General features: G+C 39.7%; 1 protein-coding gene across 1 annotated transcript; it reads right to left on the bottom strand.

The window, feature by feature from the left end:
- Positions 1-666: 666 nt before the first annotated feature.
- On the bottom strand, positions 667-12,285 carry sall1a (spalt-like transcription factor 1a). The gene is made up of 3 exons (XM_032561275.1): positions 11,365-12,285; positions 3,146-6,555; positions 667-2,339 (listed from the first exon to the last, which is right to left on the bottom strand). Exons 1-3 carry the CDS (start codon positions 11,435-11,437, stop codon positions 1,893-1,895), a joined length of 3,930 nt encoding a protein of 1,309 aa, XP_032417166.1. The 5' UTR covers positions 11,438-12,285; the 3' UTR covers positions 667-1,892.
- Positions 12,286-27,640: the final 15,355 nt, after the last annotated feature.

The following is a 27,640-nucleotide window of genomic DNA, read 5'->3' as shown; positions in this document are numbered from 1 at the left end:
AAATATTGGGGATTTTTTTTTTTTTTTTTTTTGGCGGGGTGTGGGGGAGAAGGTTTCGTGAAGAGGAAAGGAAAAAGAGAGGAGGGAGCGCGCCGAGGATGCTGGACTGGGGAGAAACGAGCAGATCCTGCGCTGCAGGATGTGCAGCGATGTGTTAAATTAAATGCAGCTGGAGGATTCTTTTTTTTTTTTTTTTTTTTTTTTTTTTTTTTTTAGGTAAGACAAAAAATTTAACCAATCGGAAATTTGGCATCGTGATAGCGCTCATTGCGCCGGATTTTTTTTGTCGAATTCAGAAAAAAAAGAAGAAAAACGCAATTTGTTTCAGCCCCGAAATACAAGCCTTCTTAAAAGTCAAAATGTATTAATTAATGCTTAAGCTAAAGAAATTGCTTTGCTCGATTTTCTTTTCCTTTTTGATATTTACATCACAGCCTTATTTTGAAATTAAAGTGGGAAACTTTAATCTCACATCAAAAAATAAATTCAAAACCGTGATTATTTAAAAATATGAAGCTCAAAAGAGATTCCAAGTTTAATAATAAATCGAATTAATGTGGAAAAATGTAAAAACAAAACAAAAACAAAAAACAAAAAAAAAACATGAGAATGCATTTATTTTTTTCTTTACAAAGAGGGAATAAAAGCACACAAACACACACAAGATGTTTCTTTTGGAAAACTGATGTATTTGATTATTAGAGTAAAGAATTACAGTATCTTAGTTGTTAGTAGGTATTAAAGTGTAGAGAAACTGGACCCATAAAGATCTTCCAACTTTCCAAGAAAGTGCATGTAACAGTCCAAAGGTTGTCATACCCAATATATATTTATATTTATAAAAACGCTCTCAGTTTGTACCCCCCACCCACCCATTTCTGGCCGTGATGGACTTCTCATGTGATCAGTATGTACATTATCCCACAAAGGAAGTTGCATTTCCAAATCTGAATGTATTTACAGAAGCTTCAACACATGACTTTGCACTTGATGACATAGGGAGGATGCTGGGACATAGCAGCAATGTGGGAATCCAGCTGAGAAACAAAAGGAGAGTCCGTCTCGACTGATTGGCTGCCACAGCTCCAAATAAAATAAACCCGACAGAATATTCTCCCTCTGTGTAAACGTCTTGCTCCCCTCAAGACAAGAGCAACAAAAAGAAAAAAAAGAGAAGGAAAAAATGTAAGTAAACAGAAAATGAAAAGTAAAATAGCCAGGGACTGTAACAATAAAACAAGTTAACACTAAAGAAACTCGTGAAATGTAGCAAACTTTAATATTTTGTCTTCTTTAAATAAGATAAAGGTAAATAACAACTAGAAAATAGGAACTACCACATCATTTTGTCCCTTGCTTGAATGTCATTGTTTTGTCTCGAAAAGGGGAAGGGAAACACACAGATGTTAGACCATCTACAGGAGATCAGTGTACATTATTTACAGGACGTTTGTTTTATTACAGGGCTAATGTATCACATGAACACAGACAGCTCAGTTATAGCTACTACAGACAGAAAATAACTTAATGCCGAGGTTAGGTTATCCAACCAGATTTTCTAAGTCTCTGAAGCACATATTTAAAGCACCCATACATACTCATTCTGGTTTTAAAAATAAACAAACCCTAACTGTTAATGTTTCCACTTGTTTCAAGCAAGGTTATAATCACTAATAAATAAGCTCCGTAAAACTATAACATGTACATTGTACAAAAAAAGCAACTTGTCTTCACACGAGTGTTCGTAAAGATTCAATGGTGAGCAAAGCAGTTCAGTTGATTTTTATCCTCGTCTTGTTTTCTTCCGGTCTCTTCTTTTCCGTGTGTACACATATGTTCACGGTGCCTAGAGGCACCTTTGCTTGTCTGTGTCCAACACGGGAGCATGCAGTCTAATTGGTGACAATCTCTTTATTGTCCTCCATGAAGCGTGTGAACCGGAAGTGGGACCCGTTCTCTGTGTTGGCCATTTTCTCGAGGCCGGCGAGAGCGGCGTTAGGCTCTGCACTGTGCAGCTTGTCCAGGCTGCCTGTTAGGCCACCTATCGGAGAGCTGCCCCCGTTTCCCACTCCGCCTGACAGAGGTGGGATGCCTCCATTCTGGATGACAGAGATTTCATTTGTCTTCATCGCCAGCCCATTGGAAAAGGCTGCAGCGTACTGGTTCCAGAAGCTAGCCGGATCTCCGTTGCTTGCTTGATGCCTTGATGCCATGTCTTTCTGAAAGATTTCAGGGAACTTGACTGGGTTTGTGCCCAAGAAGGCCATTGGTCCGTCCACAGAGAGCCTGCGGCCACGTCTGGCAGGAGCACTGTTCCACATGTGTGTGCCCATGTGGACCTATGCAGGTGGAGAGAGAGGAGGGAATAAAAGGAACATAAGGAGGGGAGGACAGACACAGAAAGGGATGAAAATTAGTGTTGTTTACAATCTTGGCAACAGGAGCTGCACATGAGATGATGCAATGGAAAAAAATAATCATAATGCTTGACGGTATTTAAATGGCTTCACACCCAGGGAGCTGCAGCCTGGGTAGCTGCCTATGCTGTGTGAGGTACCAACAGGCTGTAAACATCTTATTTTGGCAAGACTGACCCATAGTGTTTAACCTGAACTTTAATTTGCTCATCTCACGGAAACCTACCCGGTTTGTGCCAAATTATGCTGTCTATTTGTATTACTTCAGACAACAATACATGTGGTGTTTTACATCTGTTAATACCATGTTTGCATAAACACTTATTCCTCTTCATAATCCATAAATACAACTTTTTAAAATTGTATTTTAAATAGCTAAAGAACTAAAGCTGCAGATGAATATATATTTCTGAAAATGAAATCTTAGAAACTAACTTGGAAGTAGATTTTGTTTGTGACCAGAATTTGGCACTAAAATATTTTTTTTTATGTTCAGTGCACTCTAGTTACAAGTTTCTGTTGATCATTGAGCAGAAGCTTTTCTGACTGATGTAAGCATGTGACTTTCCCTGTGGACAAACACAGTCTGACCTAGATCACTGTTATAACTAACTCTGTGCACTGATCTCATATTTAGTTCATCACATTCAACTTCAACTTATATGACAAGCGGAGTACAATTAACCAGAAGGCCTAGCATTGTATTTCTTATTTTCTTTTTCATTTACCTTGAGGTTTCCTTTGGTGGTGAAAGCCCGACCACAGATGCTGCAAGCAAATGGTTTTTCCCCTGTGTGGGTTCTTTCATGGATTTGTAGGGCACTAGATGAGGAGAAACACTTCCCACAGGTGTTGCAGAAATGTTGTTTTGGAGTCCTGCGTGGCGGAGCTGCAGAGAGTACCGGGGAGGTGGATGCAGATGACGTGACTAAACCTGGGGTAATGTCCTTGTTTTCTTGGTGGAGGCCATGGAGGAAGCCATTAACCTCAGGTTTGCTGAGAGACCCAACAGAGAGGAGAGAAGGAGTTGGGCTGGAGGAGAGGCTGGTATTTGAGGGCTCAAAGAGCTGGGAGGGCAGGTCTCTCATTTGATGAGTTAACATGTGCTGCTTGAGGTTACCCTTGGTGGAAAAACCTCTGTTACAAGCCGTGCAAATAAATGGTCGCTCTTTGGTATGGCTTCGATAGTGAATGTCCAAGGCACTCTGACAAGCAAAGGTTTTTCCACAGATGTCACAAGATGTGTTTTTGATGGTGCTACGCTCACGGAAGGGAAATATCATGCCCAGAGGGTCTTTTGAAGGATTGACAGATGTCAGATCTAGGGCTCCGATGTTGGAGGGGTGAGAGTGCAGGAGGCTTGCACTGGTGTGTTCCATAGATATGGCCCTATGGTGCCTTTCTTCAAGGCTGGGAGATTTGCGTGCTTGTGGCTGCATGCTAGTGGGGGATGGCGCCTGCATGGAGGAGGTAGATTCTGACACAGCTGGACTCCCGGCACTTTGGCTTTCAACATCCCCTCCGAAAGATGAGGAGTCATTGGTGAGGCAATCCCCCTCAACAAAGCCATTTGCACTAAGCTTCAACTGACTGGTTGGAATCTCTTCCATTTCATTACTCTGAGAATTTTCTTGACCACTTTGCTCCTGCCCCTCTTGGTTTCCCATTTCATGGGGAGTTGGTGAGTTACATAGACTGTCTTGGGAAGCATCAACTGACCTGGGTGTGTCTGGCACACTGCTATCTGGGCCTTCTTCCATACCCTCTAAGTTGTCATCAGAGAAATTGTCAAGATCATCAAAGTTTCTCTCCTCGAATGAGCCAGTATCAGATGCCATGGACTCTGGATAACTCTCTGGCAGAGGGGTGTTGGGGATCTGCCCACCCATATGCATGCGAATATGTTGCTGTAGAACCACAGCATTTGTGAATTTTTTCTGGCAAATGGGGCAGGAGTGTTGAACTCTTAGAGGAGGCATAGCCCTGTGAACACTGTAGTGGGTCTTAAGATTTCCCTTGGTGGTGAATGCTCTGCCACAAATTTTACACTTAAACGGCCTCTCCCCTGTGTGAGTGCGATAGTGCATTTTTAGAGCACTCTGGCAGCTCAGCACCCGGTGGCAGATGACACATTCATTTGGGTCTGTCACCTTCCTGTCAATGTTTTCCACAAGCTGCTGTAGTTTGGAGGTCTCTGACCCCTGGAGAGGATCCAGGATACCTCCAAAAGGAAACGTAGCTTTGAACTGGTCAGTCAAAAGAGGCATGAGTGGGTTGGTCATCATGGGTGGGCTGTTAGAAGTTGTATATTCTGCAGTACTCTCTGATGCAGAGCTCACATTTGTCATTAAGACTGACGAGTGGCTTCTTTCTTCAGTTTTTCCATTTGAGGTAGGCAAAGTTGCACCTTCACCCTCTTCAGACACATTATTGTTACTTTTATCTAAAAGCTCAGTTGCACCTGAGTCATTCTTTGCAGTAACAGAAGGGCTAGCTATGGCTATAGAATGATCTTCCTTTTTGATGAAATGGGGCAAACTCGGCATAGTTGGTGGAAGAAGCATACCAACTGAGGTGGTCAGAGTGGGTAAAACTGGTTTACTGTCAAGCCAGCTGGTAACAGGTTTCTCAGGTGGCATGGACATACCATATGGTATACCAGTACTTGTTGGTATGTTGTCTAGATGCTCAGGGACAGGATACGGGTTCATCTGGATATGAGGGTATTTTTCTTTATGACGCTGGAAATGCACCTTCAGGTTACCTCGGGTGGAGAAGCGATTACCACAGATATTACACTTGTATGGTCTCTCACCAGTGTGAGAGCGAAGATGGATTTGCAAGGCACTATCACTTCCAAATACCTTGCCACAAAACCTGCACTTATGTTTGAAGAAAGCCTCATCAGAACTAGTTTTGTGTTCAAATGAAGTTACATTTGGTGGCTTGCCTTTTCTCTGTTGGGCTAGAACAGCTAGAGAGTTTAGGTCCTCAACAGTGGTGCCAACACTGGGCAGAGAGCTTGAGAACATGGGGTTTCCAGGTGGGGGCTGAGGTAGAAGGGGATTCACTGCAGAACTTAGCAAGCTACCTATTCCAAATGCTGCCGTTGATGTTTTAGGAAGCGAGGAGTTACTTAGCTGAGAGTGGAGGCTACTCATAACACTAGGCCTCTTGTCAGAGGACTGAGGATTGACTGTTGATGGTCCCAGTGTCGTAACACTCTGAGATGTCTCACTACTGCTTGGGTTGGGCTGAGGTAGCTGCGCTGCTGCAGCCAGCTGTTTTAGGCTACTAATGCTGGCTGACTGACTTGCCAGGTTCTGCGCGAGGCCTGCGGCTGCAGCCAGCTGTTGAGAGAGATGTGAGCTGAGTGTGGTCAGTGGGCTGGCAGCAGGCCCCATTGTGCCTGGAGCAGAAGTTGGGGGTACCTGCATTTCTGGGGACTGAGAAGCTAATAGTAGTATCTGATGACGAATTTGCTCTATGAGCTGCAGCTGGTGGATCTGCTGCTGTTGCAGGGCTAAAAGCTGCTCCATTAGGGCTGGCACAGCCACCCTGGGCCCTCCAGTGGACCTGTTCTCTTGGGAGAATTGAGCCACGGCCACCTTAGTGCTCTGCAGATTTTCAATTATGACATTGCTGTTGATCATAGAGAAGTTTCCCAGTTCAGTGAGGTTACTGACCTGAGGTAGTGAGGCAGAGATTGCTGAAGTACCTACTGCAGGGCCAGCAGTGCCCCTCCCTGCATGGCCACTGACTGTATCAATAGAGCTCCCACTCTCTATTTGACCGCCTTCCTCTTCGTGGCCACTGCTCATTCCAGAAACATCCACATCCATGGATTCGTCTTTTTCAAGGATGTTGGGCTCCAAAAGATCACTGCACTCTGTTTGATCAGTGTTATTAGCTGTGTCATTCATCTGGTCATCGGGATTATGGGAAGGAGACCCGGGTGAGAAACTTCCAGCAGGGGAGGCAGGATTTTCATTCACTATCAAAACTAACTGATTCTTAGTGCAATTTTTCTGGTGTTCCTCGAGATCTGAAAGTTCAAAGAACTCAGCGCAACATCTGCTGCAGACATGGGCGTCTGACTCCTTGCAGGGGGGGTCCTCGGAGCAAAGTTCCGTGTCCCCTGAAAAATAGGAAACAGAGGATTAGTGATTGGAGATATTTTACAGCTGAAAAAGCAGCTTTATCTCGTCACCTTCCATTGTTGTTAATCTTAAATTAATCAGTTTTACACTCATCCTTTTGAAGTGCTCATAAAAACAATGATTCTAAGACAACAATAAGCCAACAAAATAAAATAAAAAACGCTTTATTTAACACAGTAACCTCAAGAACATGATAAGTCGAGATATAAAATCAATAGGAGCTATGCAAATATTGTTTAAAAGAGATCTTTAGAGATGTGCGTATGAGTTTCATCAGGCCCGCAGAAGGTAATCATTTTCTTCAGACAATCCATCAAAATATAAAACAGAGTGAAGCGAGGACATTGGTTCTTAATGAAATTTCATAGAAAAGCATTGATTTCCTATAACTCATGCCCTTCAAAGTCTTCTTGTCCATTCGGTGAAAGAAAAAAGCATTTGAGGACTTATTAGACTTTCAATTTGCTGTCAACTTTGCTCATTTTCAGCCAACTATGGGCAACTTGGACAGGTTATCCATGTCACTAAACTAATTTGTGTCCACCGTCCCCGCAGTCACACTGAGGCAAAAACAACACAGCTTGTGACGCCGAGATTTGTTTACAACAACTAGAATATATATAACATATAAAGCCATGACTGAATAAAAAAAGTCTGACAAATTTTCAGTAGAAAAAACTGCAATTTACTGAAAATGGAAAAACAAAAAAATTCAGAAAAAGTTTAAAGAATTTTAAAAAGTGCGTTTTATCACATAGAGGGCTAGCACTGTATATTCTGGTCTGCATCACAAACTTGCCAAAACTGACAAACAGGACAAGCCAACTCAATGAACAAGCATTGCATACAGAAACTTCTGCTTTTTACTCAGACAATAATTTAAAAGCTATGACTCTAACTGGCATGCACGCAGAAACAGGTTTTCTAAATATTCCTTTTTATTAAAACATGACAATTCAAATAGTGAAAAGGGAAGACAACACCCTGCCCCCAGAGCAACCGCTGCGCCCCAGACTTTCCTCATTCACTTCCCTCTTTGTCACACTAAAATCTTGCTATTTAACATACAAGTTGATTTACAAATTGCATTTCTCTATGAATCCCTTTCATTGTGGCTCCGGCCCCTCAAAACACTTTCATCAGCGCCAAGAATTCATTTGCAAATGAAACCCAGAGGAGCGCAGCCCTGCCCCACAGAGAGACAGGATGCCTTCCCATTGTTCGCGCAGCATGGGAGCGGCGGGGATCGTCGGCGCAGCCTGGCCCTCTGCTCATCCCAGTCGACTCAAAGCAGATCCTGTTTAATTCAGGGATTATCTCCCTCAATGTTTCTCCGCTCAGAGACACTGGATAACGCAAAGTTGCCATGACAGTAAACCCCGGCCCTCACACCACCAAACCATGCAAACACGGAAGATTCAACTTTAATGATAACTTTTCATGTTAAATCCCCCCTTCCACCCACCCGCCGACCTACAATCAGAGTGTTAAATTTTAAAGAAAAAAAACTGTGTGTGTGTGTGCGTGGGCGTGCATACGCGTGTGTAAAGACTACAAAAATTAAAAAAGATATACTGTTTTTTCCCCTCCACTTTACACAAATGGAGAGTGACAAAAATTGAAAAATACACAGGAATTTGGGATACACTCAAAAAGAAAAAAAATATTAAGAATTAATTAATTATTAATTTCTTTGGCGAAATGCAAGGTTAGTCTTAAATAAACTATGTCTTTTTGAGTTAACTTTTTGAGTGTTAATGTCTAAAAGAAAATACTACAATATAATACTACCAAGATACCTTGTTGAAAAACAGAATATTTGAAACAAACTTTCACTTTAAAATAAAAAGGCATGCAATAAATTTATAGTTAGTTCCTAATTTCAAATATGGCAAAAATATGATAAAAGTTTTAATGCAAATCCAAGAAAACTTTTGCTGTAAGATCAAGTAAAAAAAAAAAAAAGCAAATTTAAAATTGGCCATTTGTCATGTTACTAATTAAGCCACTATTAAACAGTACTCGTATTTGACTAATACTACAATGGTAGGTCTCATCTTGCCTTATTCAGTGTTAAATAAAAACGACAGCAGAAAACAGTAATGATATTTTTACAAGCCAAAAGAATTTTGTTTACATCAGTAACTTCCCAGAACTGCTCATTTGATCTTCAAACTCTGCCATATTTTACTTGATGACCAAAGACGGATCAAATCTGAGTCAATTCATCACCACAAATCCACTGACCACATAAGACAAGTATAACGAACAACGCAGATGCTAGCATTAGGCTTAAGTCCCAGAATAGCAAGGATTAACTTCAAATTAAAATTAAAATAAAGTCAAGTAGGTATGAAGGACTGTGTAAAATGTCTATAGAGTTTGTGCACAAAGAAAGGGTGCAACACTAAAAGAAGTTAGAAAAGACGAAGAGTCGGAGGACAGATTTTGAAAAGTAAGGATTAGTCAAAAAATTTAAAGGCGAGCTTTGAGAGATCCTACATTATTTTTTCGCAGGGGGCCTCTGTGAGCTTCCTGACACTTGTAACTTCAGAGGGGTTTCTGTTCACGTCGTCTCCAGCCCACAGAACACTGGATGGGGTTCCATTAAAAGCTGCCGAAGATCCAGGAAGAGACTCACATCTCAGAAGCTCTGCCCCGGTGACACGATTAAAACTTAAGGGGAGGGAAAGACAAGTCCTTCATGCTACACCTAGACTCACACCACATAAACACTGGAAGGTTGACAAGCAACTGCACTCTGTCTTTGAAGGGAACAACAGTGTAAAAAAGGGGGGTGGGGGGCTGCCTACCCAGTCTTCTCTTCCAGGGGGGCCCACTCTGATAGGGCGCAAGGGGATGGCCACAACATTGATAAGGCCCCGCAGTCACACACCACACACTTAAATAAAAAGTCGAGGCCTTGCTGGGCCGCCTGCAGCTCCGATCAGCACGCTCAATGACAAGGCTGAGAGGAACACACTGGGCCCTGAACTCTGATCACCTCCACACAGAGGGGCCACTGACAAAGGTTAAAACAGCTCGACATCCCACCCTCCGCGGCTCTCATGCCCGACCTCCCAGGCAACTGCAGCGCCCTCAGCATCACAACTCTCTGTTTCACTTCCGCATCGCACAGCTCTCACAAAACTCTTTCAATAACACTGGCACTGTCTCAGTGAAAGATTTCTAAACTCACACAGACGTCTATATCGTGTGTAATTGTTGGACAATTACACACATATAGGACACTTGTATTTACTTCTGCATGCAAAATAGCAGGGAATATACTTGAGTGAAAAAAGTGACTTTCTAAGTTATTGAAATTGAGAATGTACACAACACTCAGAGATTTACTTTTAAGTATTGCATGAACTAGCATGCCCCCTTCCAGAAAAAAAATAATACATGAACTGGACTGCAAAAGTGCTTGCACATTTCTTTCTCAAGAAATTATTAAGCACTATTTTGTTACATTTAGCAAAAATATTTACAATGTGTGTGTTACATTTGAAGGCCTTAAATAGGACCTGAGTAAGATCATATATATATTTTTTATTTTTATTTACTGCATCTTATTTTTATTCTCATATAGTGTTGTGAACTACTTAGCAAAACAGAGTAAGGAGTGAAAATATTTTAAGCAGACATTTGATTAATATACATTGCCTTTTCTTTAGAAGAAAAACAAAAGATTTTCTCTTTTCTTAGTAATGAGCGCTCGGTATTACGTGTGACTAAACAAAACACACGTCATGTAAGTTAACTAACGTTCTTATCAAGCATAGTTTCATTCATGTATTTCTTTAGCTCTGAAAACCTTGCAAAAATCCAGGTTCTATGCCATTTTCCTAGCTCCAAAAACACTGAGAGCCTCGGTTTCTATGCAGTCGCACTTTCAATGTCACTTTGTGCAAACTCGTCCCACATTTTAGGAGCAAAAACCAAATATAAAGGATTCACACGCCGAATGCAAATATACAACTTTGAAAGTAAGATGGTGTTTGTAGGCAGAAGAAATAAAATGACTACCTTATCTGTGGCCGGCGCTGATTTACATCAAGAAATATTTTTAAAAAAAACAGAAAAAAAAAAGAGGGTTGCACTTTGGAGTGTGCGCGTCTCATCCAGTGTGAGGCTGAACTGATAGTTTTTGCGCAAAACATTTTAAGGATGAGTCGATTCTTTCAGAATGTGAAAAACAAAGTGAAAAAGTATTTTTATTATCTTTTTCTCTTTTGTGACTACATTTTGGATGTTTTAATCCGTCTGAGCCCCGTAAATAAAGCGCAGACATGTAAAGAGACAAGGAGCAACTTGTTATTGTGACTTTCCTTAAAAGAGCGGAAACGCTCAGAGCGCTTCGTCTTTATAGCGCAGGACTGAAGCCGGGGGAGCGGGGTCCCGGTCGGAGAGACAGGGTGGTCCGTGTCGGCGCACGGAGGGGAGTCCAGCAAACACTGCGCCCGCCGTGAGTTTTTATTTTATTTTTATTTTAATTCAGATACAGATATATTTTAAAACTTAAAAAACGCAAAAGTTCAGAGTCGTGTAAATTCAGTTTACTTTCTAAATTATTCTAAGTTTGTTTAGTACAGATAAGTGATTATGAAAGTGATTAAAATCTTATTTGCCAAAATAAAAAAATAGTGATTTAAGGAAATATACAAGTTCTGTTAGAAGTCAAAGAGAGATTTTTTTTAACTTTGAAGATCAGCTTTCCCGTCAGTTTCTATAAAACACGGTTAAAAAGTGGGCGCACTCGTACAGAAGCAGGGCAGACTCACCATTGTGCTCCGGTAAAGGCAGATGAGGGTCGGACTGGAAGTGTTGCGGCTTCGCTTGTTTCCTCCGCGACATGCTGGCTGGCACATCAGCAGGCAAAGAATAAAAAAATGACTACAAAACCTCCTCAAAAATTACGTAAATCGAGCCCATCCACCGCGCATGTGCCCCGTTATGATTATCAATAATGCTGTGCGATTAATCATACGGAGGTGGTGGAGGGGTGGAGGGGGGGGGTCTTCTTTGAAAGGCGATTGGCACCTCGCCAGCCCCCCTCCTATTCAAATGAAGTCTCTTTAATCAATTAGCTCCTGATTTGCTGGGGACTCTTGTCTCTCTCTCAGCTCCCACCCAATGAGTTGATCCGTACGGGAAAGAAAGGCTGGCTTTTCCAAACTCCCTTTGGATACGGTTTTAACCCCTTCTGCGAGCCAAGCCAGGGGCTTATCTGGACTACTACAGGGGAATGTCAGCTTCTCGAGTCCATTCCTGCGGCCGGATCTTTTGGTCGTTCACGCAGATTCAGCAGCGATCAGTTTGGATAGATGCGCACCGCAGCCTCCGCCGTTCTCTCGGCAAACTTTCTTCCCTGGCTCTCTTTCTCTTTCTCTCACTTTGCAGCGTTCTGGCATAAAGATGGTTTTGATTCGGACTCTTGTTACGCTGAACACCAAACTGCCTGGAGAGTTTCGTGTGCCAAGAAAAAAACAAAACAAAACAAAACAAAAAAAAAACATTAAAGAAAAAAAAAACCCGGCATAAACGTTCCACGCGAAAAGACGCGTTCCTTTAAAAGTCCACGCTGCTGATTCGGGGCATCCAAAAACAAAACAGCGTTTTAATAGATTATTATTTGCAGAAAGGGAGTTACTTAACTAACACGTTTTCATCATGCACAGCGCTCTGCGAATAAACAAACTTTGAGGGCCCGTGAAGCGGCAGGGGGACGAACTCGGAGCCCGGCCCATCGAGGACGTGATTGGTTACCGGGCTATTCAGTCACTCCGCCACTCACCTCCACCTCCTTCTAACATCCTCTCCTTCTTCCCCTTCTCTCTCTCTCTCTCTCCCTTTCTCTCTACCTTCCTCTCTCAACCTCCGCCCTCCTCCTCCTCTCTCTCTGATTTCGCGCAGCAGATCCGAAAGTGCAGTGCGCGCCGGGTTGTTGAGAGGAGCGCAGAGAGCGCAGACTTTTCATCCGGATTAAGAGAGATACAGCTTTTTATTTTAGAGCGCAGCAATATTTTACGAGGATGCACTTAAGAGATGTGCATATCCATTCAGTTATGAAAATATTAATAAAAACTTGGTGTTTGCTTTAAATTGTCAATTTATCTGACTACTTTTCCTTATGATAATTGGATATTGGATATTTTTTATTGCTGAGATAATAAATGTATAACTTACATAAATATAAAATTATTATTATTATTATTATTATTATTATTATTATGTTACAAGGGGGCAAGAGGTCCCAGAGGGGCCTTCACGTGAGCGCTGAGTCAAGCAGATTTATTACCTGAAAAAGATAAACGAAGCTCTCAGTTGCGGGCTGATCTTGAGAAATGAAGATAATAACGTTACTATAGGTGATGCCTCGGATGCCATTATTTTTCCCTGAATATTTAAAGAGGAGCTGCAGGCTATAGATGGATCTGGTCCACTCTTGTGTCAGCTATCTTTTAGTTTCGACTAGCCTCACTATTTACTTATTCATGGGAGTAAAAATGGAGAGAGAGGAAGAGGGAAAGATCAGATACTTCTGATGGTCCTGAGAGATCTTCTTCGTTTTTTTTTGTTTTTTTTTTTTTGCTTGATCGCAAATAATTAAAAATCATTCAAGTCCGAATTTAGACATATTTCCACTGCTGAAGGATGGCAGCTAAATTGAATTTTTAGCTGTGTCCACCTGAATCAGAGATGCGCACATTAATGGGTGCACCGCAATTATGAGCTGCGAAACTTTAAAATGTTGCAGGAGTGAAGGGGGAAAAAAGAGGTGGGGGTGATGCGGAGGGTAGATCTGCAATATTGTAATGTGCCGGGCGGGAAAATCAATGGCCAGTTAATTGATGTGAGTGTTGGTGTGAGATTGTAAACAGGGTGATTTGCAGCCCAGGCGAGCGGCAGACATTTTAAAAGGAGATTCACTCAGGACGCAGAGGATACAGTGTTAACAGGCACTGTGGGGGTGGATGACAGTTTGGAGGGGCAGACAATGAAAAAGTTTCAAAACATTTGCCTATTTGTCTAAATAATAAAAACATACAATATTTGATTGTTTTTGCTGTTTCCTGAAATATTGCAATAAAAATCCACCGCAGAACAAACTCAGAAGAAATCAAAAGAAATGCGTGCTTCTTCAATCGAATAAAAAAAAAGTTGTATTTCAAATATCAATATTTATATTATTATTAATAATAATAATAACCAAATAAATAAATGTCCATTTTTAAAGAATAATTATGTAACTATTAAACTGTTCAATTTAATCGACATATGTTTCATTCCACCAGTTGCCGCTCCTTAAAAAAAAAACAAAAAAATCTGACTGACGCCAGAAAGCTTGCGCACTCCCTGTCACGCGCAATCAATAGTGCGCGCTCCATATCAGATCAGGTCTGGGCCCGCGCGCCATCATTCACCATTATCACTGACACGTCATGATTGATCATATATGGCTCAGGAACAGCGGCGCGTTTGAGCGCATAATGCGGTAGTTAAAGCGGTGGATTCTCCCAAACCGGAGCTGTTAGTGATCCTCACACGGTGTATTTCTAACTGGAAAGAGCCTCCCTCTGTTTTTCTCTCTGTCTGACACCGTATTCAACACGTGGTGGGGTTTCTATTCACCGGCACTGCTCCGCTGCTCCATGCAAGACGCTGAGGGAATTACAACGAGCTGGATCGGGCCTTCATCTGGGTCAGCTGCATGTCAGTGTCCCTGTGTGTGGGCGTGTGTGTATGTGTGTGCGTGTGGGGGTGTGTGTGTGTGTGTGTGTGAGAGAGAGAGAGATCACAGGAGCTAGAGTGGCGAAAAAACTTCATGGTTTCAGTTTCATCAGGATCCAAATTCTCAGAACTGCAGCGTCCATAGGCTGAAAAGTATTACTGCTGCAAATTAATTGTAGGTTTACTAGACAGGAGCAACAAAAAATATATAAGGAAAGAACTGAACAAGTTATAGAACTAAAAACATAATCATCTTAAAATAAAAGTAAAGTTTTTATGATACATTAAAAATCCATCCCCATTATTTTCAATTTAGACCAAACACTGAAGCCCCTGACCATCATTCCTAACACACATATGAAGTAGTGCATGGCCTTATTAATGGCACGCTGACGTCTTTTCAAAAGGATTAGGAGCTTGATTAAAGGGATTGTTTAAAGCTGGCCTCATGCTCAAAGAAATAGAGAAATAAGACCACATTTTCCATCCATCAAGCTGCACATGCTGTCACTGTAAACCCTGTAAAAACACGGCATAGATATGTTCAAGGTGTCCTGCAGGAAACGTCACAGAGAACACAACCTAAAATGCTGCTTTAAAGCAGCATTTTAGGTTGCTTTAAAGCAACCTTGCTTTAAAGGTTGCAAAGGTATACAAATAGTTTGTATACCTTTGCAACAAATAGGTATACAAATAGTTTGTATACAAATAGTTTTATTTAAGTGTACTGTTTTAATTGCATTGCTTTGCTGCATCATTTTTAGGCCCATTAAAAACAGAGGGAAAATATAGTTGAAGTATGAGGGAGAATTAGAGCTCCACTTGCACCCGAGGAAGCCTCAATAATTAAAATTCACTACCTGCAGCAGCACGAGCCAACCTCCATTAATTAAGAGATCAAACCCTCTCCATTGTCCTCCAGCAGTCCTGCCACCACTTGTCCGCACAGATTGCTCCCCCCTCCCAACTCCCTTACAACTTCCTGGAGCATCACCCAATATCAGTGGGCTGTGTTTGTTTTTACATTATCTCAGCTGCAGTTTCAGACACCCTTCCCTCCTTCCAGTGCTGTCCTGTTTAAGGGTAAAAAACAAACAAACATTTCGAGGGTGTCAGTGAAGTGCAGAAGGTTGATGGGGCTTTGTGCGTTCCAACAAGACAGTGTGGGTGTGAGGAGAGAGAGGGGAAAAAAAGAGAGAGAGAGAGAGAGTCTGTAAATGTGGGTCAGCTTTGACCAGAGGTGGGGAGGCTAAATCACATAAATTGCACTAAAGTCATACAGTTGATGACTTTAGACTTGACTTGATTAAATCACAAAAGACCTCAGACTCGACTTACACTTTAACACCAATGACTGGTGATTTTGCTTGAATCAGGCTACTGGAGTTGAAAATACTTGATGTTTCATAAATTGCTTGAATCAAGTAACATTTTCAGCCAGAATCCCTGAATGGGGAAAACAAGCCACGGACACACGGGACGCAGCAACCAGCTTCCTCCACCACTTGAAATTACGCAATGAACAATAAATCAAGGCTAGTAATTATTAAAAAGTAATTTTTTTACTTGATGTAAAAAAAAAAAAAGCAGGAAAGTCTTTTACTAAAACTAAATGAAATAGTCACATGCTCTCATCATCTATTTCATAAACAAATATAATCCAAGAGTAAAAGTGATACATTCGCTTGTCTTGTTTAACAAGAACCTAAACCTCAACAGTATCTAAAATATTTTAAAAACCTGCATTGACTATTGTTTTTAAACTAAAGTTACTTAAATGTAGATGACAGATCATTTTCTTGGTGAACTGTAAAACTGCAGTCCAGACGGCATCGATTGTTTCTCTCTCCTTTTTTTCTGTTTTTCTTAGACCTCTGTTGCTTTAGCAAAGCTAATACCTTCCTTAGAAAACTTCTTATATCTAAAATATTACAAATGTTTTACAAAATACATGGAAAAATTTACATATTTAGTCAGAATTATGTCCTAATGTATCAGTTTAATAAAGAAAAAAAGAAAGCCAAGTACTTTTAGTATTTTGGTAAAAGCATAAAATTTTAAAATCTGAACTTATTAACAATTATTTTTTTGCATCAGACTTTAAAGGGCTTATTCAGACAGTGTCACTTTAAAACAACAATAGTTTGACAGGAAATTCACTTTCACTGTGTGTTACAGTAAAAAAGGGTAAGAACACAAATCCTAATGTTCTTTGAGATGGAATCATTTGAAGTTCAGCTCAACTTTATATTTATACTGTCAAATATATGCATAGCTGAAGTTGCATTAATACATTTTGAAACTTGTATGATTATGTGATCAACTTGGATAATTGATGAAATATCTTACTGAAGACTTAAAATTCAGTGTTTAGCTCTCAGGACTTGACACGACTTGTAGAATCAGGGTTTGGACTCAAACTGGGATTGACAGATTTAGGATTTAAAATTTAGGTGAGAAAACTTCAGATTTACTTGAGGCTTGTAAAAATAATGACTTGGTCTCACCTCTGGCTGTGGTCGACAGGACGACTGTGGCAGTGTATCAGCTTTAGCTGCTCAAGTACAAGTGTTAAAGAGATATGTGTTGATGGATGGCTGACAAGGAACCTCCAGCTTCCTGTTATCAGTGAGAGAAGAGAGGGCAGTGACAGTCATCCTGACTGGTAGAACAGGAAACCAGATACTGCAAACAGAGAGTAGACAACCAGAAACCCAAATCCACATATTTGTGGGAACAATGGCATTCAGATGTTACACCTGAAATCAGGTTTATTTCTTCAGATAATCATTAATATTCATGAATCTCCCTTGTGTACATAATGTGCATCCAGTCCTATTCTTTAATCTCATTAGCAAAATGCCTGTTTCTCATTATTGTGCACTTGACTTTTTTCCTCCCCCACATAGATTTTCTCAGTCTCCAAAATGCAATCATTAAATCCTTCAATTGTTATGAACCAAATTCTCTTGATTGTATCTGATTAAACATGCTCGCTTGAGTTGCAGTAACGAGAAACACCATGGCACTGGACGACCACCAAGAGTCCCAATTTTAGCTCCTTCGAATTCTTGACAAACACATTCCGCTTTCATATGACATTGACGGATGATATTTGGACGAAGTGAGACGCTTAGATGGTTAGACATTTCGCAGGGTTGGAGGTGGATTGCGCCGACGCACACAAAACCCGCTTAAAGGGCTGGAGGTTGGTGAGGACATGCACCCTTCAAAAACATCTTGAAGAGATTACAGACATAACCCCCCGAATGCTGAGTGTTTATGTATTTTTAAGAACCTGGAAGCAAAACTAAAAATTACACATCGAATTATCCCTGCATTACTTCACACGCTCGTAAACACAGAACGTACAGTATATACACATGTGATGTCTGTGTCACAGCCGCAGAGCAAGCCGGGCGAGCAGTAGAAGCACACAACAAAGTGGTGTGCAGGTAACCACTGAGCCAGCAGACACGCCACGTAAAAAAAAAAAAAAAAAACACACACACACACATTCTTACAGTAAATACACCCACAGAGTTGAAACATATCAAGTGGTTTTATTCGCTGCAACTCTGGGCACAAGATGTTTATCAACTGCTGCCAGACAGCTGTGTTGGTCTGCCAGCAGTTAACTGTGCCTCAGACAGCCCCTTATTGCTATTGATAGTTAGCATCAGTGTCCCGGCTGAGGAATGGCATGGCTTTAGGCAAGCACAAGCTATTGATCTCCAGCTCGTTCCCGACCGGCCTGGAGCTAAAGAGGGAGAGGAATCGGTTTGGAGCCTCCTTGGACCTCCTAGACTCTCTGTCTGGATCCTGGGGGAGCTACGAGTGTTGCTTGTCATTGTGGTTCTAAGTACTGGTTTGCTTTGATTTAAAATTGACAGACTGCATAAAACAGGAGCTCATAAAATTAAAAAGAAAATCATCTTTTATGTTGTAAACATTGATTTTCGAGATATATTTAAAGTTTAATCATCGTTTGTCTCACCTTTCGTTCTTCCTGCTTTCCCCTCTTTTATTTAAGAATGTACTTACAGGCTTGTTTTCACGATGCCAACTAAATCAGTCAGCAGCACATAATTTATCCATATTTTCCAGATGGCCTCTGTGCTACTTGATATGTCCCCATACACGAAAAAGCACTAAATATGACGCCTCACAATCCTTAATTGCCATTTAAAACAAGCATGAGCACATATTATAAAGCACTGAGGTTTCAGTGGGTGAAATCAGCAATGTGTTATTGGGAGGAACAGTGTTACAAACTCTATGTGAGGTCCTCTTATTTCTCCCTGTAACCACACTAGAGCTCTCCATGTAAGTTTGCGTGCGCGCACGTCAGAGAGGAAGTCTGTGTTCACAACCGCATCATAAAACATGAAGGGCAAATTCTTTTTCTTAAAACTCAGCAAAAAAAAAAAAAAAATGTAGCATCTATTAACAAGCAGAGCTGAAGTGAAATGACACATCATCTCCATGTATTGTTGCATTGCTGCATGTTGACATGGATAGAGGTGGAGCTGCGGAGAAAACCTGCCTGGAGGTGAAGGGGGAAGGGCTTGTCGTTCTTTATTTACCCCACTTGTGGAAGTCTAGTCGGATACGGGACATCAGAGAAGTCCCTGATGAGTGGAGAAAACACTACCTTCAGGGGTAAACCGAGGAAAGTTGCAGTGGTGCCACCACTTCCCGAATTTGCTGCTTTTCTGCCACATCTTGTTCCCCCCTTTGTTTCTTGATTGTTGTTTGTTCCTCTTCCTTCACACCTTTTATGTGATTTTCCTTTTTAAGTACTACAGAAACGCTAAGGCAACATGAAATTTACAAAAGAACCAAACAACCTATTTCTGCATGGTGAACATCTGAGCCAGTAGAGGTTGAGGACTAACAGTAGACAGTGAAAGTAGTAAACAAGTGTAATTGACAACAATATGGCTGTGTTCGCATAGCAGGTCTTGATGCTGAAATCTTTTTTTTTTTTGTTTGTTTTTGCTCGGTCATTCATACTATTAATTAAATGTGACAACAATCAAGACTTCTGTCTGAACAGCTTACAACCCCAAAGCGCCCCGCATGCACAGAAGAAAAACATAGACGTCATATACAGCAGTGCACGGCTTAGTTTAGTAATAATTGATACCGAGCCAGGGGAGGTGACAGTATTGTCTGAAGATCATAAGATGAAAGAAGCTAAGACAAAAGAAAGCACAACTAATAGTAATGGCATTTTGTGGAGCATTGACTGGAACTTCTGTAGAGCAGTATGATGTGCAGTCGAATGATGTAAAAGTCAGATGAAATTTAACTGAAGACCCTTTGAAAACTATTGGATACATCTCCAGTTTAGTGCACATGTGGAAGTGGCACAAATTGGATATTTTTGGAATAAAAATATCCGATTTGGAGCTTTCGGACTGCGATAAAAAAGTTGCATATGGCTTGCATATGAGTGAAAGAAATCTGATGTGAGCTCATGAGTTTCGAGGTGATTTCTTGGCTTTAGAAAACATTATCCTGGACAATCGATTTGAGCAGACTTCAATCTGGAGTCTTACACATTAACTTTTTTCCTGAGGAATACACCTCTCATAAATAATAATGTGACAAAGTTTATAAATTTTCACCTTCATGGGTGTCAAACTTACATGTTTGAGGTAGAATATAGTGGACGATCCACTGGTCACGACAGCAACCAACTGGTGATAGGGATGATTGATAAAAATGTATTTATTTCTTCATTTCCGTATAACAATCATACAAATCTAGTTCAATCCAAATGCATTTAAAACCTGTAGGAATTAACTAAAACCTGCATAAGTGAAGTGAGGTTTGAGTTCTAAAGTTGTTCTTATTCAATGCAGTGCATCTCAATCTTTATGTGGTAATTAATAATATACTTTCATGATTCACCTCAACTTGAAAATGGCATATTTCTTTAACTTTTTTCCACTAGTGTTTGCTGAAATAATGGTGATTGTATAAGCTTTATTGCAGGTGGAGGCATGATGGGGTGACCGGTTTCACTGAACGCATCGTAAGTTTGTCTGCTTGCCGATCGTTTGTGGCAATCGATGTGGATGATGCTGTTATTTGGCTGGTCCCGACAAGATATATAGTTGGTACTTGAAAATCCAATCTGGCCTTTCCGGTCTGCCATGGCCCTCTTTATGAGCAGTTTGCTTGATTTTTGTTGTTGTTGTTGCCAAGTTACCTGAAAACCGTAGCGGTGTTCTAAGAAACATCTCAAAAATATTTCATGGGTTGAGTTTCAAATAGACGTACTTCTGCCAAATATTGCCTTCTCTGATGTTTTGGAGAAATACAAACAAAATGCAAGTGTAGGTTTTGCAAGACCACATTTCACCCCAATAAATAATGATTTGCAATAAAATATCAAAGCAAGTTGGAAAACTGACATTATGTTTCATAGAGGACTTTAAAACAAAGTCTGACCTGTAATGTTGAACTAATCCCTTTTCTTCTCTTCTCACTACATTTCTCTTTATGTAAAAGATATCAAAACAGAACTCGCTCTACTTTGCCCACAGAATACAAAATCCCTAAAAGTCTTGTAATATTAGCTTCCAAACTTATGCTTGCACATGTGTGAGGAAATAAGAGTCAGACACTCTTCATCTTATGGCAATTTGATGCTTTCATCAAACTGCTTTGGTCATTTATTCAAGTACTGCTTAGATCTACTGTTATTTTTACTTGAGTGAGGGATGTTTCACTGTGACAGTCTATAACTTGGGGTAATTGTTTTGGTTATATGTGGATTTATTCAATAATTCTGCAACAACAAAGAGCTCTGAGTTCAGAATTTTGCTTATTTATCTCAAAATAATTTTGATAAACATTTTATTAACTAAGATGATTTAATTACAAACCCTGCAATTAATTTGATTAAAATTTTATTAAAGTTCAACCACTAAAAAAAAACAACAAAAAAAAAAAACACGATGGTTAACATAAATTGCTTGATTAAAGGCTGGAGACGGGAATAAGGAGGAATGATATTGCAGAGTATTGTGTAATGCAGAGTTAAAAACCAAAGAAGAGCAGGATTGGCACAGATCCTTTTTACTCTTTTTTTTTTTTACCTTAATGGTTCTCTTGTTTGTTGAGTTTCCTTTTTTTTTAACACCCCTTCTTTGAAATGTCCACTGAGGGAACGCAGCACTTGAGTTCTTACCTTTTCACATCCGATCTCCACTTGCTTATTTTGATGACATTCTGTCATCATTCTGTCTCTTGTGAATCTATCAGAAAACTTGTGTTTTGTATCATTTCTAAAAATAGCCATACAGGTATGCTATGAGGTCTCATCACCCAGTGAGTCGAACACAAGCCATTCAAAAACATGCACAAGGAGCTCACTCACACAACACACACACACACGGAGGACTCTTTTCAAAGAAGTTTGCTTTTTTTATTACTTCCTCTCCCATTCAGCGGCCTCCCCACTTTTCCAGAGTGCCCTGGTTGTGCAGTGAAAGAGCCGTGCTTATTATGTGCTCCGGGTCCTCCAAAACCAGCTTTGTTTTGTCCAGATATCTCTCTCTCCCTCTCTCTTTAATATTCACGGTAAGAGACTTGGCTCTCACAAGATGGCTGTTTTCCCAGTTTTCTTCCCCACTAACAGCCAAGTGCGGGCCCCCATGAGTGTAAACATGGAGAAGGGAGGGACATCTCCTGACAAACATCTCCAAGGATGTGCCACCCTGCCCCGTGTCATTCATTCTCTACCTGGCACCGAAGCTAAACTGTTAACACAGACGTGTGAGCGCCCAGAGCCTACAGGGCTGCCAGCGGCTGCACATGCTCGCTCCTGCCGAAACCCACACCACATTCACATCTGCTTGTCGCAGAAAATGGCAAAAAACGAGAGCGTGAAATCAAATGGACGACTTTCACTAAATACTGTGTTATACAACGTAGTGTTGTTTTTTATATATAATTTGAGCCAATAAATTAGGACTAAATTCCAAACCTTTTTACTGGATACAGTTAAATATTTTGTATTGACTTCTACGTTGCCTTCTTCTGTCAACATGAGATGTGAAAGCTTTATCATGACAAATGTTTCAACATTAATTGCCTTTGGCACTAATACTAATTCTCACTTATAATGTTTGCTGTAACATTGTCTGTTGGTCCTGTGTTTACCCAGGAGGCTAACACAAGAGTCCAAACATTTAGTAGAAACTCCGGAGAGACTTGCTGCTTTCAGAGAAAGGTGTCATTTCCTTAAAAAACCAGTATCCGCCGGAGATGTTGTGTTTTCCAAATCACGTCTCAAGACTCTAATGACTGAAATTAGCAATCTCCTAACAGATTCTTGCCATTTAGTCAGCTTCAATCACAATATTACTGCTAGTTAAGAATTTGGATAATCATCATTTAGCTTAATTTAACTCATGAACATTAAATTTCATTGCCTTTGTTTGTTTTAAAATATTCAAATCCACATTTAAATATGTATTCAAAATTACTTGGTAAAAGTAATTTTATCACTTTTTAAAAATTCTAGTGATTTACCTCACTAGAAATATACAGGATTCCTAGACAGTTTTAAAATGATATGCAAGATTGTTGAATTTAGATTTATCAGCTTCTAGAAAAAGAAAACATAAAAAAAAAAAAAGAAAATCAAAAACATTAACAAAACTTTACTGTAAAAACGTTAAGTCAGACTGAAGAACAATTGAGACTGTTCTGCAAAAATAAAATATCGCAGCTCTGTTTTTCTTGTCGTTTTGTGATGGAAACATTAGTTAGTAACAAAGTTTGTGTTTTCTGCAGCAAGACTCACAGTTCAGGATCAGCTGACTTGCATAAAGACACGCTGGTTTTAGGGTTAGGTAGCAAGCACCAGACTGACGACGTATGGTTTGTGCAACTAGCCATGCAACAGAATTGTAAGAGTCTAAAAGCCCTGAGGCGCCTTGTCATTGTTTTCCTGAAATGCACTTAGGTCAAGCCTAAAGTCTGTGGTTTTGTGATTAAAGTGCACCTGAGTCTCAATCATCGGCACCTACTAATTACAGCACACCAGGAAATACCATGAGCTAGATACAGAGCCTGGGTTCAAAGAGAAAATTATTCCAAACATGAATAAGGTTTACTCTGCATGGGAGTCAGACTCCTGGTGATGTTACTAACTGTGATTGGTCACCAGTACAAAACCACATTTACATTTTAATTACCAGCCTAATCAATGGGGCTGCACTCGGACTTTGTGACATTCATGAAAACTCATTTAATACATAAAAATTGGCAACTGAGGGCAGAGAAAAATCACTAATTCTAATAAAAAATAATACAAAAGGACAGACTCTCAGAAGCAGAATCCCACTACATCCAAAGGTTGACAAAGGATGACTCCCAAAATGACAAAGTAAATTAAAGACATGTGCAACATATGACAGAAAACGGATGGCTTGGCAGACTTGAGCAGGATGATTTAAATAGCAAGTGATTGAACAACAAATTCACATTAAGACCTTATTGATGAGTTCAGTGTTTCGTTTGGGATCAATAAGACAACCGGTAGAGACTGAAGCTGATGCATCCAGCTGAGAGACACTGCAGGATAGAGAGATGAGAACATTGAATGTCCTGCTTCATCCCAGACAAGGCACTGAAATTTATCAAAACAAGAGCAATGAAACTCCTCCATGTGGGTAACAACTCAGAGTGAATGTTTGCCAAAAGCTAAAACAATTACTAACATAGAAGTGAACATCTGATTTTTACAGCAGTCAGTAAAATAGAATAATTGATCTATTTTTAATATAGGAAAACATTTCTAGATTATTAAAATGTAGCAAAAACCAAATGCAATTCTGACTTTCGCATCCACACTGGACAAATCAGCATAAAAGTTTACCTTTTAGGATTATATTGGAGTTTCAATCATTGCTATCGATATTTTTATTTTTTGTCTCCAATGTTATGAATTGATGTGCTCTGCAATCCAAACTTAACAGAACTTTTTTGTAACCTTCGACTGTTTCTAACTGCGTAGCTTTTTTTTGCTATCACTCATTTTTTTTATTTTATTTTGGATGAGGACGTTAATATAACTATGATGCACTACAACCCCAAATACAATAAAAAAAATAAATAAAAATTAAAAAGAAAAAGTCTTTGCAATAAAGACACCACTGTAGAATCAATCAAATCTATGCTACAAGGTGCTTTATGAGTGGTGAAGAAAATGCCAAAACCATATTATCAAAATTATTTATCCAAGTGAAGTCCATCTGTATGGGAAAGAGTCGTAGAGTCAGAGAACTCCAGCAAATCACATCTGTGTCATTGCTCTCCTCCCACAGCGTGACAGATGATGCTAACAATGAACATTTCATTTTGAGTCGCAGCACAAGCTCTCATACGACAGAGATGAAGTACATCGGCTGTGATGAATTACAGGACAGTGATTTATCATGACAGGCCAATAGGATAAATACAAATGAACAATTAGCAGACGTAGCCCTAATTAACCGCTCCGAGACAAAAGATGAGCTTGTTCAGTGTGTGTGAACACGTTTCAAAACACTCAAAGCACTAGACTAATCTTCATGCAGTTTATAGAATATTACTGTGTTAATTAGGGTTAATTGAATAATTTGCCTCACTGCATACCTATTATGGATGTCAAACACAGAAGGGCAGTCGTGATTAAATAGGAGGTTGATTCATGGCAAATGAACCGCAATGAGATTCCTGTACACATTTAATTGGAATTGAATTATTTAAAAATCATGAATACGATATATATTTGTTTTAAATTTTACATAACAGGTTTTTTCTTATGTTCGGCAACAGGCTCAGACCAACATATTTGAAGCAGAACCAGGACAATGAGACATTTAAGGACTCTTTCTAGATCAACCCTGCTCATGTCTCATGAGTACTGTTTTTTATTCAGCAGGTAACTTGGGAAAACTTTGTTTCCCACACCGTGTCCTCATGAGTCCTAATGTAATTCAGAGAGCAATACAATACTGTGTGAAACCTCAAAGCACGCAACCTTCCTCTCATCGCTTGCTTGCCCGTCACTTAACAAGATCTGTGTTATAACAAACATTACCGACGTGCGTGCAGACTCACAGACTCATACTGTATGCAACAAAAACAAATTAGGCCATATCTCATAATTAAATGTTACCAAATGCAATTGCAATCAGGAGAACTCAATTTGTCCCAACTCCTAAAAATTCTCAAGTTTAAGCAATTTGGAATAATTTGAGAAGTTCTAAAAATAATAAAGGTACTTAAACAAACCCTTGTGTTAAAAAAAGGGACTAGGACAGTATTAGTATGTTTATCTGAACTAAAGAAGAACATTCTTAATCTATTCAAAAATTGATTGGTGAATTACAGGAATAGGTGGATATTTAGAGTTTAGTAAGGCCAGAAATAGATCAAGAATATAATATAAAGGTAGAATAATTGTTTAAATAGTAGGTATCCCTGAGTGCGTTTCTGATTATTTCCACAATGTGTTTGTGTGTGTTTGCTGTAGAGAAATTGGACGATGCCATCATCCAGGGACTTGGCAGCAAATATCTAGCTAACAAATGATGATGTGAATACATAGGCTCATAAGCCTATAAATCAGACTTCCCCCTTACAAATTAATATAGTTCACAGTTGACAGCGATGGAGGAAAACCATAAATTACGTCTGGCACATGAAAATGGCACAACAATGAGAGGAAAGACCTGTAAAAGAAACCAGAGCTTTCTTTAACTCTTGAGCTCCTAAAAATCATCTTTAAGATCAAAGAAATCATGCAATTAGAAAAACAAAAAAACAGAACAAAGGACTCACAAATTTAAACACATTTGGGTTCCTTCAGATAGTTTGCGTCCTTCTTTCAAACAAAGGCAAAATGTAAATATTTTTGGAAAAAAATAATGCATTTAATCTTTTCTGAACTGAACTGCTTACTTTATGTTAGTGGTTCAATCTTGAGCATATGTGGAAGAAGTAAAAATTATTTGATTGAAGGACAACAGGGTGAAACAGGAAATGAAGGATAAAAAGTTGCTACAAAGAGAGAACGGAACAAGACAATGGAAAAACAAGAGAAAGATAGTGGGAATGATGGGAGGAGGGCTAAGTGCCAGGGAGCGTCAATGCGGGGGCTAATGGTGAAGGTACCATGGTTGCAAGCAATTTCTCTTTGTTATCAAGTGAAATGACTCTGCAAATATGACAATAAATCACAGCGGAAATCAATCTGAGAGGAGGCGACTGTGAGCCACTGATAATGCATCAATCAATATTTAATGTTTAGACTTTAATTAATCCACAGGCGCCAAGCATTCTTTAAGTGACAAAGGGTGGGAGGCTGGGGGGTGAAAATGAGCGAGGAGTGCTTTGCATAGAAAAGCTCTTATATCAAACAGAGACACCGAGCTGAGGACTCTGATCAGTCGATTTCCAACTGCTTTCCGGCTTTAATCTCCTTTCTCTATGTACCAAAGCTAGAGCATGTTACACATGCTATCCCTTACTAATGTATTCACACTCTTTAAACTTTTCAGATTTTTTGAGATTACAAGCATAAACTTCAGTGTATTTTTTACAATTATATTAATTGATAAATCAACACTAAAAAGAATATACTCGTAAATTAATAGAAAACTATTTTTAAAAATTTCTGGCAGAAAAATATGGCATGCATTTGTATATTTACAGATGTACCCTTAAATAAAATCCAGTGCAGCCAGTTGTTATTAGAAGTCACCTAACATTAAATAAAGTATGCATGTAATTAAATCCAAGTATCGTAAATACAGACCTGATTTAAGAGACCACTATCTGTAAAATGTGAGCTTGGTGATTTTGATATCTTGTGATTGAATGGCTTATTTCTTTAAATCTATTTTTTTGTTTGTTTGTTTGATATTTATATAATATTTGATTGAAATACCAAAGAATTTGCTGCACCATTTAAATTAGCTGTCATAAATTCTCATCTAAATCCTCTGATTATCTTTCATCTTTGCCAAAAAAAACAAATTCTTAGTTTGTGTGGTTGTTCAGTGTGACAAACATACCTAACGTAGATTTAATACTTCCAGAACCTACAATAAATATCAAGCAGTGTCAGAAAAGTTCTTGGAAAATCTCCCAGTGTGACTGCCGTCATGCTGACATCTGATGCTTATTCTTTTTTTGGAACCTCTGAAGGCCAGGCCAAACAAAACACCACAAAAGTGAAATCAAATTATTATAAACACTTGATCAAGTCTCCTCTTCCCATTCCTTCAACTCACCGCTCGACTCTATGGTTACTTT

The sequence above is a fragment of the Xiphophorus hellerii genome, chromosome 4 (genome assembly GCF_003331165.1).
Source record: "Xiphophorus hellerii strain 12219 chromosome 4, Xiphophorus_hellerii-4.1, whole genome shotgun sequence".
In the NCBI taxonomy this organism is placed as follows: domain Eukaryota; kingdom Metazoa; phylum Chordata; class Actinopteri; order Cyprinodontiformes; family Poeciliidae; genus Xiphophorus; species Xiphophorus hellerii.
This window is presented reverse-complemented; position numbering and strand designations above follow the sequence as displayed.

Coding starts and splice junctions, on each gene's coding strand:
- sall1a (XM_032561275.1), bottom strand. CDS start 11,437: ATGTCGCGGAGGAAACAAGCGAAGCCGCAACACTTCCAGTCCGACCCT. Junction 6,556..11,364: donor GCCTTTACCGGAGCACAATG/GTGAGTCTGCCC, acceptor CCTATTTTTCAG/GGGACACGGAACTTTGCTCC. Junction 2,340..3,145: donor CCACCAAAGGAAACCTCAAG/GTAAATGAAAAA, acceptor CCACCTGCATAG/GTCCACATGGGCACACACAT.